At 35.0% G+C, this 16,170-nt stretch overlaps 1 protein-coding gene across 1 annotated transcript; it reads left to right on the top strand.

Annotated features, from left to right (window-relative positions):
• Window positions 1-1,004: 1,004 nt before the first annotated feature.
• Window positions 1,005-8,327, top strand: LOC135731226 (uncharacterized). Its single transcript, XM_065249190.2, has 6 exons — window positions 1,005-1,123; window positions 1,370-1,678; window positions 1,997-2,302; window positions 6,816-6,860; window positions 7,011-7,091; window positions 7,198-8,327. Exons 1-6 carry the CDS (start codon window positions 1,063-1,065, stop codon window positions 7,269-7,271), a joined length of 876 nt encoding a protein of 291 aa, XP_065105262.2. The 5' UTR covers window positions 1,005-1,062; the 3' UTR covers window positions 7,272-8,327.
• The last annotated feature ends 7,843 nt before the right edge of the window (window positions 8,328-16,170 follow it).

Genomic DNA, 16,170 nt, shown 5'->3' with positions numbered 1-16,170 from the left:
TCACAAAGGCACCAAAAAGCCCAAATATGATTCGCTGCTACAGTATGATTTACTGATATGACAGGCAGGCAGACGATTGGCTTACATATAAGTTGCTATTTTGACTCAGAGGCAAAACCAAGATAATACTGATAATTATCATCATTTTGTTTACTGTCATCAGGTCAGGACATTTTCTTAACCTTAAAATAGTAGGTTTAATTGACTTGCATAACCAATATGATGAAACTTGTTTTTGCCGTTTTTTTACAGCATGTGCTCCAATGATGAAAAACTGCTCATTGTTTTTATATTCTTCGCTCATCTGCTTTCCTATACATGTGTCATTAATAAGATTTAACCCCTTAATTAAAAAAAAATATATTCTCAAAACATTATGACTTTATTTTGACTTTTTCCTGAAAAACTGTATTCTCGCATTATAATGAATTCAATCTTGAAAAGTTTTCTTTATTTTATTCTTGCTTGGCGGAGAAATAAAAATCCTTGTAATGAGAGGGGGGTTTGTGTCCTGCACATTAATGTGTTTAAAAATTGCGGTCAAAGTCAAATTCTGTTGTTCCTTCAAATAAAAAATGACATTAATGCTATAAAAGGAACAGACAGATGTTTTTTTTGTTTTAGAGATCGACATTGTGGTCACCCATTTCCTCTGACATTTATTGTGTTTGCCTTGACTGCAGTGCCTTTAGTGCTTGACCCCACATGCTTACAGCTATATTTTATCTTTTATTTTTAGTTATTTAGTCATAAAAAATTTGTTTGGTTGTCATGTAATGCGTTGCTTTTGAATAATATGTACCTTTTGATAGAACAAATGTTGAATTATGTTTTTTTTCACAATATTTTAAACTGGAACTGAAGGTGACCTCTGTTATATAATACATACAATACAGGAAACAGTATTTTAACATGATTAAGTTTGTGTTCAATCCACATAGTTTTATGTTTAGAAATGTAGCGTGGGTAATGGCTTTCTCATCACAAGACCTTTACCACAGGAAGGGCTGATGAAATGTTATGAAAGGATTGTGAAAGCAGGCAAAGACCATACAAACAGAAATGGCTTGGAACTATCACGTATATCTGCTGGAACTGATGATTCTGGGATTATTTCTCACAGGTAAAGATATCTGTATTAAACATTTGTAATAAAATCAAAAGGTGTTTCTTAGAATAAAGTTTAGTGCTGTTTCAAAAATACAAGATGTTCAGTATATCTGTATTTATATTCATCTTAGTGTGATAGTAGTAAGTTATGTAAAATATTTTATTCCTAATAAGACAAAAAAAATGTATAGCCTATTGATCATGAGACTATATATTATGTTGATATAAAATGTTGATATACATGTTAACCATTTGTCAGATACCAGCGGAGCGACAGATGTCCATATGATTGTGAGTGATGGTGAAAATGTCACTTTTTCTTGTAACAAAACTCTTTCTGACTGCACACCAACTTCATGGATATATTATAAAGAAAGTCCTTCAAATGCCGTTATACTGTTTGATGAAAATCTCAAGATGATTGATAATGAAAGACTGAGTCTGGGACCTAAATGCTCTCTGAACATCTATAATGTCACAAAAGAAGATGCTGGGTTTTACATCTGTCGCCCACAAATGGAGAAATCTTCATCTACTGATACCAATGTTTATCTGCATGTTCTTCAAGGTCAGTTTTTCTTTCTATTATATAATTCAGCTCAGATTCATTTATTAACCCAATGCTTTTGATACGTATTATACATTATTATTCATCAAATTCATTCGCTTAAAATACACTTAATCCCGGCCTCAGATCATTCAGAAATACCAGTTTGTTGGCAGAATCCATTAAGAGTCTGATAAAAATGCTCAAGAACAAGAAAACATCTGAAACACTTTTGCATATTATATTTTTCTTTAATTATATAGAGCATCAAACTTGAATGTTTACAGAGCAGAGGGAAGTCTCTCAAATGTGTGATTTGTGTTTTAATTTCTGTTGCAGTATCTCCACTATCTGAGATGGAACCAGGCAGCTCTGTCACTCTCTCCTGTCACGTGTATTCATATGATAACTATTTTTGTAAGAGTTTGTTTATTATTGAGGGGATGCAACTGATGTGGATAAATGGAGCTGGTGTTAATCTACAATCAGACTCCAGATATCAGATCTCATCTTCAACAGAACACTGTAACAGCAGTCTGAATACAACACTCCTGAATGAAGACGACAACAGAGAGTTGAGATGTCAGATTATTACAGGAACCTCAAAAGTTAAGACCTCAGCCGTATACACTGTCAGGAATTTGGGTAAGAATATAAATAAGCATCATTATATGTTACCTGTTTGTGACCTTATATGTTGACATTTTCTATAAAGAAAATTTTAAACTATATGATTTGTTGAAATCTGACAATAAATGACATCTGTTTGAAGTCAATATAGTCAGCAATTGTTAATTGTGAGAAAATTCGAGTTAAAGATTTTTTGGTTCAAAAACAAAAAATCATAGCATCCATATCTTAAAATCACTGGTAAAACTAACAAATGTGGCACACACAAAGTAAAAAGCAATATCTAGGAAAAATATATGTTCAACTTTTCTCTTTATTTATTGTTTGATTGACATTGAGACACAGACAGCTTTAAGATACTGTAATGGATCTAATATAATGTTACACATCAGATATTTTACCCCAACAGTTAAACATTCACTTAAGGCATAACAGATTATATCTGCATGAATTCTTGTCAACACAGATATTTTTAAAACTTTAATTCTGTGTATTTGTGTATCGGGGTCGCGTGTTGCGCATATGGTTTAAGATCTCTTAAAGGGGTGGTTCAACGGTATTTCATGCTTTCTGGCTTATTAACACAGTTGGTTTGTTCATGCTTAACAAATATCATAAAAACAGTTGGACGTGTGACAGAGTATTTCTTTGCCGAATGCACTTCCCCAGGGTTCCTACAGTACAAGTTTCGGAAAGTTTTTTTAATAACTGGTCCAGCTGTATTTTATTGAAAAGTCCCAACTGGGTCATGAGTTGCATGCTGTAAGTAAGACGTCTATGTAATGTTGGAAATCAGCCTACTGTTGAGGGCAGAACATCACAGTATGCACAAACTGGGACATATTGTACTAATGCGAAAAGGAAGTGATGACTGTTGCTTGGACGACACTGTGATCCTTAAGAAATTCAGACATCAAAATACAACTCATCTTTGCATTCAAGCATTTCTTCTTTCATTATTTGTCATGTAAAGTTTAGTCTGTAGTTTCATTTATTGATTTAGTGACGCATCATTTAATTCATTTACTTATGTGTAGTGGAACTAAACTCTGGCCTCTTGCAATGAGTTGTGGATTAAATCAGCCATTTAAGTGTCCATTACATGTTTTCATCTAAAACAGTAGACCATCCGGAAACTTTATGGATACTCATTTTGACATACTATAATTTAGGCTAACTACAGTAATTCTAATTTAAATACTATTTAGGGTGGATGCAGATTGGGTTGCAGGGATGTTTATTTGACTTATACGTGTACACAGACGTTCGACGTATGTGCATTGTGAAAAAATACAAAGCATCTCCTGGCTACAAACAACATGTGTGCACAACTAATGCATACAGTAGGCGTGCACTCTTTTGATGACGAAAATTGCATTACGTAGATCCTTGCGTACACGTAAAAAATAGACTATACTATGGCCTTAAAGTGACAATAGGCTTAAATGTTTACAGTAGATGCCACAATCTCTTGTCCAGGACAAACTGTCTGCAAGGTTGAAAGATTTACTTTAAAAATGTATTCCACTAAAGATTACAGAATACATGGGAAAAATATATACTACTGTATACACAGAAGTTAAAGTATAACTCCTATAAACTATAACTGAAAATTTACTGATTATTTGCTCATCCATACACTGTAAAAAATTAGCTGTAATTATGCAGCCGGTTGCCAGTACCTTACTGTAGAAGATAAAGACTGAAAATGTTTCATGTTAATTTAGCTTTGAACAAACTGGTGCCAGTAAATAACATAAATATACAATCTACAGTAAGTTGCTGGCAGCTAGTTGCCAGTAATACCCAGTAATACTGTAATTTCTACAGAATCATTTTTACAGTGTATGTCATGCATTGACCCAATTATCCTGTTATTGTTTAGTGCCCCACAATTGTCCCTTTTTTTTTGCCTTGTAGGGTCCCTTATTTTATTCCCCTGTGTTTGCCGTCTGCGCTGGTTTCCTCTACTTGGTACCCTGATGCCTAATCATTAATATGAAACGCAATAAATCCATTTTGACTAATTTCGGGTCTACCAAGAAATTGACAAGATGAAAACCACTATTTTCTGTTACAAACTTTCACATAGCATCTTTAGGTTATAAAAACATTAAATATTCAAATCCATAATTTGATTTTCTAATATTTATTATAACCCCCCCCCCCCCCCACAAAATGCAATAAATCCATGACATTTTTTTTTCAAAATGCTATAAATCTATTGAATCAATCTATAAATGTGCATTCAACTTTGCCATGTTATATTCATTTAGTTGACTAGTGGTATACACTGATTAAAAAAAATAAACATTAATGGCATTCATCAACGAACACCACGAACCACTCGGTGAGTAGTACACAGGGCCGGCGCTAGCTATAGGCAGAGTAGGCAAATGCCTAGGGCCTCAAGCTTGGAAGGGGAGCCCCCATAACTGCTAAGTCCGTGCGCTGGTCCGACAATCACTACTAGTACTGACAGCATTAAATAAAGTTTTAAGGTGAGTTCAACTTTATGCGTCAACGCCACTGCAAGAATTAAGTTTGTATTTAAAAAAGTTTGTATTTAAAGTTGAACAACAAACAAAACTGGCGTTACCTAAAGTAAATTGTCTGTATATCTTGTAAGTCCTCTACACTTTATTTTAGTGTTCAAATCATGAAAGTAGTTTATCTGTTTAACTTCCAGTGGCAGCTGATTTGTGTGGATATTTAAGGTAATTTATAAAAAGGTATTGCAATAGTCTGATAGATAACTTTATACTGTATATTGGTTAAGTAAGAGGGAAATTCTTCTTTATACCAAGTTAAAATAAAAAAAACAATAAACGTTTTCTAGGAGGTGTTCACCTGTAATTTTTTACGGTTAGGGTTTTTGCAATATACTGTGGTCTTTTTAATTTTACTCTTTGGAGAAAGCAAAACTGTTATCCTGTGTTATCCCAAAAAGGTGGTGTTTTTAATAAATGTGACTGCCTTAAAATTTTTAACACATGTGGTTTTGCATAATTTCTAATTACATTTAAGCATAAAGTTAATCAATTTGTTGATAAAACTTAATAAAAAGTAAAATAAATGGGGAAAAACATGTTTATTAGTAGTGCTCATCTGATTTCTTGCGCAGTAGAAAAACACGTTCTCACATTATTCTGAAAATTAGAGGGGTGTGAGGGGCCTCCAACATAAATTTTGCCTAGGGCCTCCAAATATCTAGAACCGGCCCTGGTAGTACAGTTTTGAAAATGAATGTTAAGTGTTGTTTTAATGACATGTTTGTGCATGGTCATTGACTTCCATTCTGAAGCAGTCAAGAGAAGCTTCTAAACGAGGCAAAAAGTCAAGACATGACCCATTGTCAAAATTTCTGTGTCCATCACCGTAGTTCATCCAAAACAAACCAGAAATGAGACTCAAAGTGTTAAATACCGGAATTATCCTTTAAGGTACCTTTGAGTCTTCGTAGCGCGCTAAGAGACAACATTATTGGAGAACACAGCCTTGGTCCTGCTTGATTTTCGTTGATGTGTTAGCATGACAGAAGCTTGATGCTGTTTTGTGAGAACAAGAAACAACCCGCATTTTCCTTTGCCCGAGTGCCTCTCACGTACATTATTCAATTTTGATGTCTTACGTTTCTTCCCCGTCACAGAAAACCACCACAGGTTTATCAAAGCCATCAAAATTACTGTTTTTTGTTTGTTTGTTTGTTGATCACGAAGTACAAAGTAGAAAAGGAAAATTAGGATTCTGTGTGTATTCAACTCACCCCATTGTTGTTTACAATGCGTGGAATGGTGCGCTGTGATTGGTCAAGCAGATTTATTGCATTCTGCAGAGAAGGAGAAGTGGCTTTTATCCTGTTTTGGGGAAAATGGGAGAAAAGATAAAACAGCGGATATTGGATTTTGCGTAAAATTAATAATTTACTTTTTAATACTGACCTGATACAATACTGATTTTGGTGGTAACTCATTTTTTTTAAATAGCATTTATCGCGTTTTGAAACCAAACTCTTCATATCTTGTTAAAGAGAGGTTGATTCCTTTTTTTATTTATTTTTTGCGGATACTCTCTATTGCTAGCCTCACTTCATTTTTTGGGTGTTACTTCCTTGTGATACTTAGTTTTTCTCTTTATGACCAAGGTAGTTTTGTAACTTGAGGCTTTTATTGTACAGACGTACACAAGATGGTATTTAGAATGTCGATGGATTTTTTTTGTTCTTTGTTCAGGTTGTGCATATAAATATGGCCCTAGAAAATATCCAGAACATCTTGTGGTATAGGAAGTTCAGTAAACTCTTGAGAGTTGTGTCTTAAAAGTTGTGTAAGATTGAATGTCCTTTCAGTAACACTTGGTTAAGTGTTTTGAAAACATAAAAAAAACTTGACAATAATCTACTTGTAACAGATTGCTTAGATTGCATTACTTCCCAACCCCACCTGCTTAGTGTGATAATGCTTTTATAAAATGTCAGTATGATTAAAGGCACTAATGTAAAAAATACTTTAATATTTTGTGCTTTTAGGAAATTCACCCAGCAATAAGAATGGGACTGGATCAGTAATAAGAGGTAAACATGTCTTTAGCCATTGTGGTCATACTAAGTTCATTTCTCTGTGTTGGTTCATTTTCTCGTATTAATGATTAAATCAATAAAGATGTTATGGATTGTGTTTGTACTGTATATTCTCTATCTGAATGTGTCTGTTTGTGTCTGCAGTGATTATTTTTATCGTAGAGGTTGCAGGACTGACAGCACCTACTGTTATTCTTCTCTTGATCATCTGTGAAAGGAGATCTGGTGAGTTTTTTAACAGTCTGATCATTCACAACAATCTGAAACGGTCAACATAAAGTAACACAAACAAGCAGAAATGTTCAAACATGAATCATTTATATCCCCCCAGGTAAAAGAAGAGCTCAAAGCACAAGACTGAGTTATGTGAATTGCTCAGAATCAGTTGTAATAAATGATTGTTGATATACAAATTATAAACATGATGCAAGGAATATTGATTATATGTAGTGCTATAAAATAAAGCCTCAAATCAAAGTTGAGGAACTTGTTTATCTTATCTTCTCAATCATATTGCCACATTTTTAACATCTGTTTTTTAGACTTCTCCAATTACAATTCAGATTTTCATGCAATTTTAAGAATTTTAAGTCATCAAACCATACATTTATTCATTTAATTATAATTTTGAATAATAATAGCAATAATAATAATGAATAGTAAAATAATATAATAATAAAATAATATAAAACAACAACAACATCAATAATAACATATTATTTATGGTTATATTATTAATAGTAACAATAATATAATATTAATAATAATCAGAATAATAATATATAATAATATTGCTATTATTAAAATTATAATTATAGCACCTTCAGAGCACGCAGAGCAAATGGATATTATTTATCTTGACTAGAGATGAGTTGTAATAACTTATAAAATATAGTTGAAAAAAGTCAACTTCATTTTGTAAGTTGTAGCAACTGATCTCTTGTAAATATCCTGTAAATAATAGTAAGTTGAAATGACTTGTAAATCTGAGTTAATTAAACAAAAACATTTAAGGCATGTCTAATGTCTACTAATGTACTTTGTTGATTCTGATAGATTGGATTAAAAACATACATTTGTGTTTTATTTCATTAATCTATTTAATTTATTACATACTTTTATTTATCATTAATTCAATTATATATATATATATATATATATATATATGTAACTGTAATTAATTTTAATTACTTTATATGTTGATTTATTTTATCATTCTTATTTGTATTACTTTTACTTTCCTAAGAAAATTACTTTCCATGCAGCCATTATTGTCAAATTAGCTGGAAAAAAGTGAGTACACCCCAAGTGATGATTGATGTATATTAGTGTTTAATCATGCAAAGCCACATGTCCTATTAATCATATTCATGTTTTTGTTTGCTTAAAGGCTGTGTTGCAGGGTTAATTTTTCAACAAATTTGTGCAATTTGCTTGTTGATAATAAACATTTAACTGTTATCCATTGTATTTTATGTTGTTGGGTATCACAAAACGGAATATAATATGTAAGTAGGTACTATCTTACAGCGGTTTGGAACGATTCTCCTTTCCCACACAAAGCATTGCATTACGTCACCTTGAGGAGAGAATTTACTAAAGCCTGAGAGCATTGATTTGAGACGAGTAGTAGACTACAGTATTCAGATAGCACAGATTATAGATAAATACATAGATAGACTAGATATATAGATAGACAGATAGAAAGGCTAGTATAGAAAGACAGGCAGACAGCCAGATAGCATAACGTTAGCATAACTTTGTGAAGAAAGTAAACAAAAAATTAACATACTCGTGGTGTTTGCAAAGGTTTATCTCCACATATATCATAAATTAAAATTATCAGGGTAACTTTGCAGTATACCACATTATATATTTCCTACTTTGTATATATGAATTCCATATTATATACACAAGTATTCAACAGAAATAAACGTCTGACATGGCAATAAATATCCTCACAACATTATTATTTCTCAAAACTTTATAACAAAAATTAATTTCAAAGCTGTAACATTATTCAAAGATGCACACATTATTCTGCATATGATTTGATTATTAGACGAGAGTTTTCATATAACGACAATGAACGTCTCATGGCCATGGCCGGACTTACCATTGGGCTTGAGTGGGCTTGAGCCCAGGGGCCTCGGCCAATAGGGGCCTCCGTGCCGGCTTGCGTTCGTTTGATTTGTTCAGTCGTTTTCATTTATTATTTTACAGCCTATTGGTTGGTGCGGAATTGTTTGGTGCTGCATTTAATTCGTTAATATATATATGTCAGTCATCTTGGTGCTGAATATGACGCCCTGCGTTTACTGCTTTTGAAACCCATAGATGCTAGTATAATAGCGAATACGCGAAATGAGAGTCATAAATGAGCTTTACAGATAACGAGAAAGAGCAACGCGAAAATGAAGCGCTCCGTATGAAAGATTACTAGAGTAGGTCTTGTAACTCTGTTTTTTTCTTGTTTGTTTGTAATCTAACGTGATACGCAGCAGGTATACGCAGTATCCACTAGTAATGGTCAAGGATTTCCGTATACCCATTTAAAAAAGCGTGAAAATACTTAACAGTGTGTGACAACCCCTTGACACTTTCATTCATAAATTGACATCTGAATCACTCACCATTCGCATGCTCCACTTGCTACTTTGGCGGGTTGAACCTCATATACAGTCCGCTATTTGATATTTGGTACATTTAACTTCATGCGGCACTGCGCGATCCGATCATTATATGAAATCAAATTATCACGGCGCAAAAGTGATTGTAAAGCAGACGGGTGTATTCACGTGGTTCAACAACAGCCAAAAAATTACATCAGAGTACCGCGAGAGCTCACACGGAGAAGTCTGCTTTCTAATCGCTCTCGCGGTACTTCGACATCATCACCAAGCGGTCTGCGTAGCGCCAAATGAAATACAATCTGCTCGAAGTCTGCAGCTCACACGACCCTGTAACCAAACAGTTTCTGTGGAAAAGTGAACGAGTGGAGCAGGGCTACGAAACATAACAAAATCCGGAGGGTTAACAACGCACATATGATTATGTCAACATTTAAATCATCAGTCCAGTTTATTACTTCATCTGGAGGTGAGGATTCACTAAATTATGGCCATGTTGATGTCCTGATGCTTTTTGATATAATCCACTAGCTAGCTAGACTAACTTTCCTGTAGTTTCTCTTTCAGCATGTTTGCTAACAGAATCACAGTTTAAACTTCTGAAAAGTGTTCATTTTTATATCTACGTTCAAAGTATTAATGTATTACGTTCATATCAGACGCAAAATTAATTAATGATCATCTTCTCCACTTTGGTTTTTGGTGTCTAATATTACATGATGGTCTTGTCATAATTATTAAATTACATCCTAAAATATTTTCTTTTCACTGCACCACTTAGGCTATATGCACAAAATACACTTGTTGATTATGTTTATAACATTATGGGGCGGTTTCCCGGACAGGGATTAGACATAGCTGCCAACTTCTGAGTTCAGCTTGGAGTGAGATTTTTTTTTGAGGGGGGGGGGGGGTTGTGGTAATAATTTTTAAGTCCTTAACCAATTGATAATAGTGTGGATTTGAGCTATTTCTGTATAAAATAGTTGGAAAAACTGCGTAAAAATGGATTACAATACAAATCTAATCATATTTTACAAATTAAATTAAAATAAAAGCTTTTACTGAGTTTAAATGACTGAAATTAGAGTCTTTATTATTATTTCATACACTTCTATTATGCTTTCCTTCTGATAAAAGTGCCAAAAAAGTTCTTAAAATCTAATGAATACTGGTCTCTGTAAAATGTATAACTGCAGATAACAGCAGCTTTGATTCAGTTTATCCACTGAGAAAGAGAAGCGTAAAGTGATGATTTGTGATTGATTGGTGATAGAGGGACTGTCACAATCAAATAAACCAAATGAGTAGTTTATATTAAACTAAAGCAACAGATAATGTGCATGTCAAGACCATATAATTATATTTCGTATATATTATGTTTATAGATGTCAAATTAAATATCAATTGACTTTTTTCTCTTTTATTAAAACCTGTCACAGCAAACATCACACAGGCTTGTACTGATTACAGGCATGCACACGCGGGTGAGGGTTGATTAAAATAGCTGTTTTCTGAGGGTATCTGTGTGCGTGGAATCCGGGCAGGTCTCTGCTTCTCACCCAGACCTTGACGCTTTGTGTGTTCGACTGGTGCGGCGCTGACTGATCGGCTTATGACATCAGAGTAACGCGAGAGCAAAGGTAAAGGCGGACCCTTTTGTAACATTTCGAATTGCTCTCGCGGTACTCTGATGTCCTCGCTGCCGAACTTCCTGCGCAGCGCCACATAAAGTGAAATGCTCTTTGACTTTTTGCAGCAAAGTACCAGCAACATGAGAAGTGGTGGGACGCAAAAGACAGTGAAGGTACGCTTAAATATAAAAGTGTCAGTACTGCGAGCACTGGTTTAGCTACTTACATCGTGCGTTGCTCTTTCACCATCGCGCAGCCGCGCACTCGCTCTGTAGTTTGTAGCTGGCGCTCCGGCATCTGTTAACAATAACTCCACCTTCTTTGATTTGATTGGCCTTCGCATCATTTTGACTTTGACGAGCGCTTTATGTTGATTGAGGCAGGCCAGATAGAGATAGCTAGGCGTTTTACAGTAAGTACAATTAGGTATATTAGGCAATTATTTCATGACTTTTATTAAACTCAATGGGAATGTCAATGGTGGGCACGAGCCTGCGTGAGAAAATGGATGTGTGGCGTGAGAGCGTGAGAATGGGGTCAATTGCGGGTGTCTCACGGTGAATGCGTGAGAGTTGGCAGCTATGGATTAGACTAGTCCTAGACTTAAACACTTTTAAGAGCTCTCCAAACTGAAAACAACTTGCACGTACATATCTTAAAATACATCAGGGCCCTTTGTTTAACCTCAAAATGCACACAGGTAATGTTTTTAGTAAGGCATGTTTGTTAAAACTAGTTATATTTCCTAATTAAACTAAGGCCTAGTCCTGGATTAAGATAATCCTGGTCCGGGAAACCGCCCCTATATGGTGTGTAGTAAGGTGAATGTTAATCAAAACATATCATTCTCTTCTTAAGCTAAGTCTAACATAATGATTTTAAATGTTGTTATGGGGTATTTTTTAATGTGCATGATTAATTTGGATTTGTGTCATCCCTAAAATACATGATTTAATTTTAGACTGGGCTTATGTTCTGCTTTAGAGATATAGGGGCAGTTTCCTAGTCAGGTCTTATCCTAGTCCAAGACTAAAATGCATGTTTGATCTGTCTTAATTTAAACACATTTTGCACTGATATATCTTAACATATATCATTGCCATTGTTTTGTCTCAAGACGCACACCAGTGATGTTTTTGTAAGGTTTGTTTGTAAAAACTACTTGAATGCCCTAATATAACCTAGCAATAGGCCTAGTGCTGGATTAATCTAAACCCTGTCGGGAAACTTCCCTAAAATATAGTTCTATGATATATTTTTTATTTTAGGTTGTTTACTGTATGTGCACTCTCAGAAGATAATTTACACAAACTGTCACTGGGGTGGTACCCTTTCAAATAGTACACCTTTGTACCTAAAGAGTGCATATAATGGGTAAAAATTTACCTATATCTGTACCTAAATGGTAAATATTAGGACCCATTTAAAGGGTACCGTCCCAGTGACAGCTTTTGTACCTTTTGTTCTGATAATGTAGGGCCCAAAATTTATTCAAGCCCAGGGGCCTCCACCCTGTTAAGTCCTGCCCTGCTCATGGCCATAAATATCCTCACATAACTTAACATAACAGCATAATTGTGAGGAATTAACAAGAAAATGAACCCAGATGCATATGAACAATAAGTGATTTAATAACAGAACAAAACAGGGGAAAACAAAACCCACGAGGGGGCAAAACCAGTGATGTTACGTTTGACACCGAAGCTTCAATGCTTGCTTCAGACTCGAACAGTCCTTGCAATGAACCACTGTTTCGGAGCTTGTATCGTTACGTCACTAGTCACGTGAAATACGACGTCTGAAGCAAACACACTGGTTCATTTCTCTAGTGAACCACAGACTGCTTTGATAGCCCAATGTCCAGTTAGTAAGTTGTAGAGTGCTGTATTCTACAGCTAAATATTCACACACAAACACATCTCAGGCTCAATGTTTTATTTAGGGTTTGAAATATGAACACAGTGTCAAAGCTGTGACAGCTAAAATGGGGCGGGTACATTAGCCTACTCAATTGTCAGCTTTGTTGCATTACATTTACTTCACCAGCAGATGGTGGTGTGCATTTTCTGTTTGAATGAAGCTTCGAGTAATGAACCATTTTCGACACAATTGTATCGGAAAGCAATAATGCTTTGAAACGCTTAATTTGGCCATCACTAGGCAAAACAAGACAGGATGAGTGGAACACTAAACTAACACTAAACTAAACATAAACCAACAATAAACTACATACTACATATACAGTAAGGTGGCCAGATTTTTAAAATGAAAACCGGGGACATTTTATACTTAAATTGTCAAAATATCATTAAAATCTCATTTGTTGTTATCTATAAATTAAAAAATGGGGACAAAATGTTTTTTTTTAAGGTTTTCTTCTTTTAATTGTTGTGGGTTCACTGCAAAAAATGACTTACTTCTTAATAGTATTTTTTTGTCTTGTTTTCAGTACAAATCTAAACATTCTTAAATCGAGAAGCATTTTTTTGATAAGCAAAAATCCCCTAAGAAAAATCTAGTTTTAGGACAAAAAAAATAATTGATGTGAATTTGTGCTTAAACATCTTTTTCTTGAATTTTTTTTCTTGATTTAAGTGTTGGCAGATTTTTTTTTTTTTTTTTTTTTTTTGCTTGTTTTAAGCACAAATTTGATATTTTGGTCTAAATACTAGACTTATTTTCTTAGGTAATTTTGCCTATCAAGAAAATACATCTTGATTTAAGAATTGAACAATTTCTGTAGCCTAAATCTGATTCCCCCCTTTTTTATAAAATGCAAAGAGACATACCTCATCAAAATGACTTCTAAGGTAGGCTACTACTGTATTTCAGCTGATTTCATAGCATTGTAAACGTGAAGAACAGGGGCCGTATTCACAAAGAATTTTAAGGCTAAAAGTAGCTCCTAACTGGCGAATTTAGGAGCAACTCCTAAAAATAATGGGCGTGTCACTCCTAAATTTAGGACTCCTAATTTTTTTCACTAAGAGTAATTCACAAAGCATTTTAGCCCTAAAAGTAGCACCTAAGTCTGGGACAGCTTAAAAGAAGTCGAGAGGACTCCTAACTCACTAAGACCTATTCACAAAAGATCTTAAAATGCCTTAGCTGCTGATCCTCCTTAACATGGACAGTTTCACCAACTCAAAAGCATTGCACATACTTAACAGCACACTTTAATGTAAGCATATTGTTTACAACATTTGTTTCATAATTCATTACATTCATGGCAAGCAGGAAGTTTTTTAGAATTACATGAAACAATAATGAAATTAAATATTGAATATTATAGGCATATCTGTTTAAAGGCTGCAATCTCAACCCTCTACTGCGATTGTAATGCATACCACCGCCTCTCGCAGTCGTCCGGGGTCCGCGACACAAGCGGGAATGCTGCATTGATCTGCAACAAATCCTCTCCCATCAGTAATGCGCGGGTTGATCCGAAATGAGCGGATGCCTGAGGTCACCCGCGGATTTTTTGCGGTCCGACTTGCGGGCGGGTTAATTGAAAACGTTGGTCGGGTGCCGGTTGTTATGTACATTGACCCGCGCATCATTGTCTCGCATGTCTCACGCTTAGTTTTGCTTGATATCTCAGTGCCGAATTTCCCTTTTATTACGTTTCTTTTTTCCAGCACCAACTGGAACAGCAGCAGTAACTGATCCTGCATCCAGTTGGGCTTTCTTTTCCGTTTTGGCGAGTTCATAATCCACCGTCATTTATTTATTACATTAGGATTCTTCAATATGGGCAACATTTACTTGCTTTAAGTAGTCTATTTAGGCTAATAGGATGTTAATTAATCAAGCAAGTGTTAATGTAATGTCGTTTTTTATTATTAGGCAATTGGCGGTTTTCATTTGGGTATTAGGCTACCTTGATTTAATTTAATTTCATTCACGACTTTTCTTTAATATATGCATTTTGATGGCATTACTATTATTATTTTGTGTAGGACACAGACATATTTCAATGTTGTAATTCCATGATTTGGTGCGTCTGTGTTATGTTACGCATGACGGCTGTCATTTAACAACCAATCACCGTGGTCATTGCGAGGCAGCTCGTGCATGAGAACTGACGTCATCCGTAGCAACGAAGACTCACTCTTAGTTTAGGAGTTATCATTTTTCCTTACTAAAAGTAGGTCTGAAAGGCGTTGTGAATAACTTTTAAGAGAAAACTCCTAGCTAAAATATTTTAGTGCAATTTAGGAGTACTCTTAGTGGTAAGATAAAATGCTTTGTGAATACGGCCCCAGAAGGAATAATGCAAAAGTAAACATATTTAGGCTACACAAAACAAATGCTCAGTTACATACTGTGATCAGTTCACTTCATTTGTTTATTACTTTAATTTAACATGAGTAGTTAGTACCTTAACCTCCGATAACTTTAACTGTTTTCATATCTTATGATAACTTGATGATGACGCTTTCTTGTGTCTTGTAGCAGGGGGGGCAGGGTTTCATATTTTATTGAAGCTTCCCTGGACGCCGCCATTGCTTAGCGAACACCCATCTGCTGTTAGCATCCCATTGACTCCCATTCATTTTGGCGTCACTTTGACAGCGAATAACTTTACATCTGAGGCGTTTAAAGACTCCATTTGTCCATTAAATATTTCTAAAGAAACACGAAAATGTATAAAAGGCTCCATTACCATATATCTTACGTTATGTCCCAGTAGAAGCAGTTTTTGTAAAAATAGGCTAACGATTGCGTCATAACCTGCGTCTTTCTGTCGCACAGTAGAGAAATTACCGTATGGACTGGGAGAGAAGCTCACAGACAATCTTTTACTGACTATGAGGCAATCGGGTGGACGTGAAGGCATAAAGTCAAGGGAGATTACTAATCAGAATACTAACCAAAATGTGCTCCTGTTCACGCTCGCCGTCTATGCAAGATTCAGTAGGTGATTCAGATTTCCCGTGGCACGGCTATTAGAAGACTTACAATTGCCAGACAGGTTGCTCACGTGACATCCACGTCATTGAGCTCAGTTTGAGTCTGCGCAGTACGCTCGACACCCAG

The sequence above is a fragment of the Paramisgurnus dabryanus genome, chromosome 16 (assembly GCF_030506205.2).
Source record: "Paramisgurnus dabryanus chromosome 16, PD_genome_1.1, whole genome shotgun sequence".
In the NCBI taxonomy this organism is placed as follows: Eukaryota; Metazoa; Chordata; class Actinopteri; order Cypriniformes; family Cobitidae; genus Paramisgurnus; species Paramisgurnus dabryanus.
This window is presented reverse-complemented; position numbering and strand designations above follow the sequence as displayed.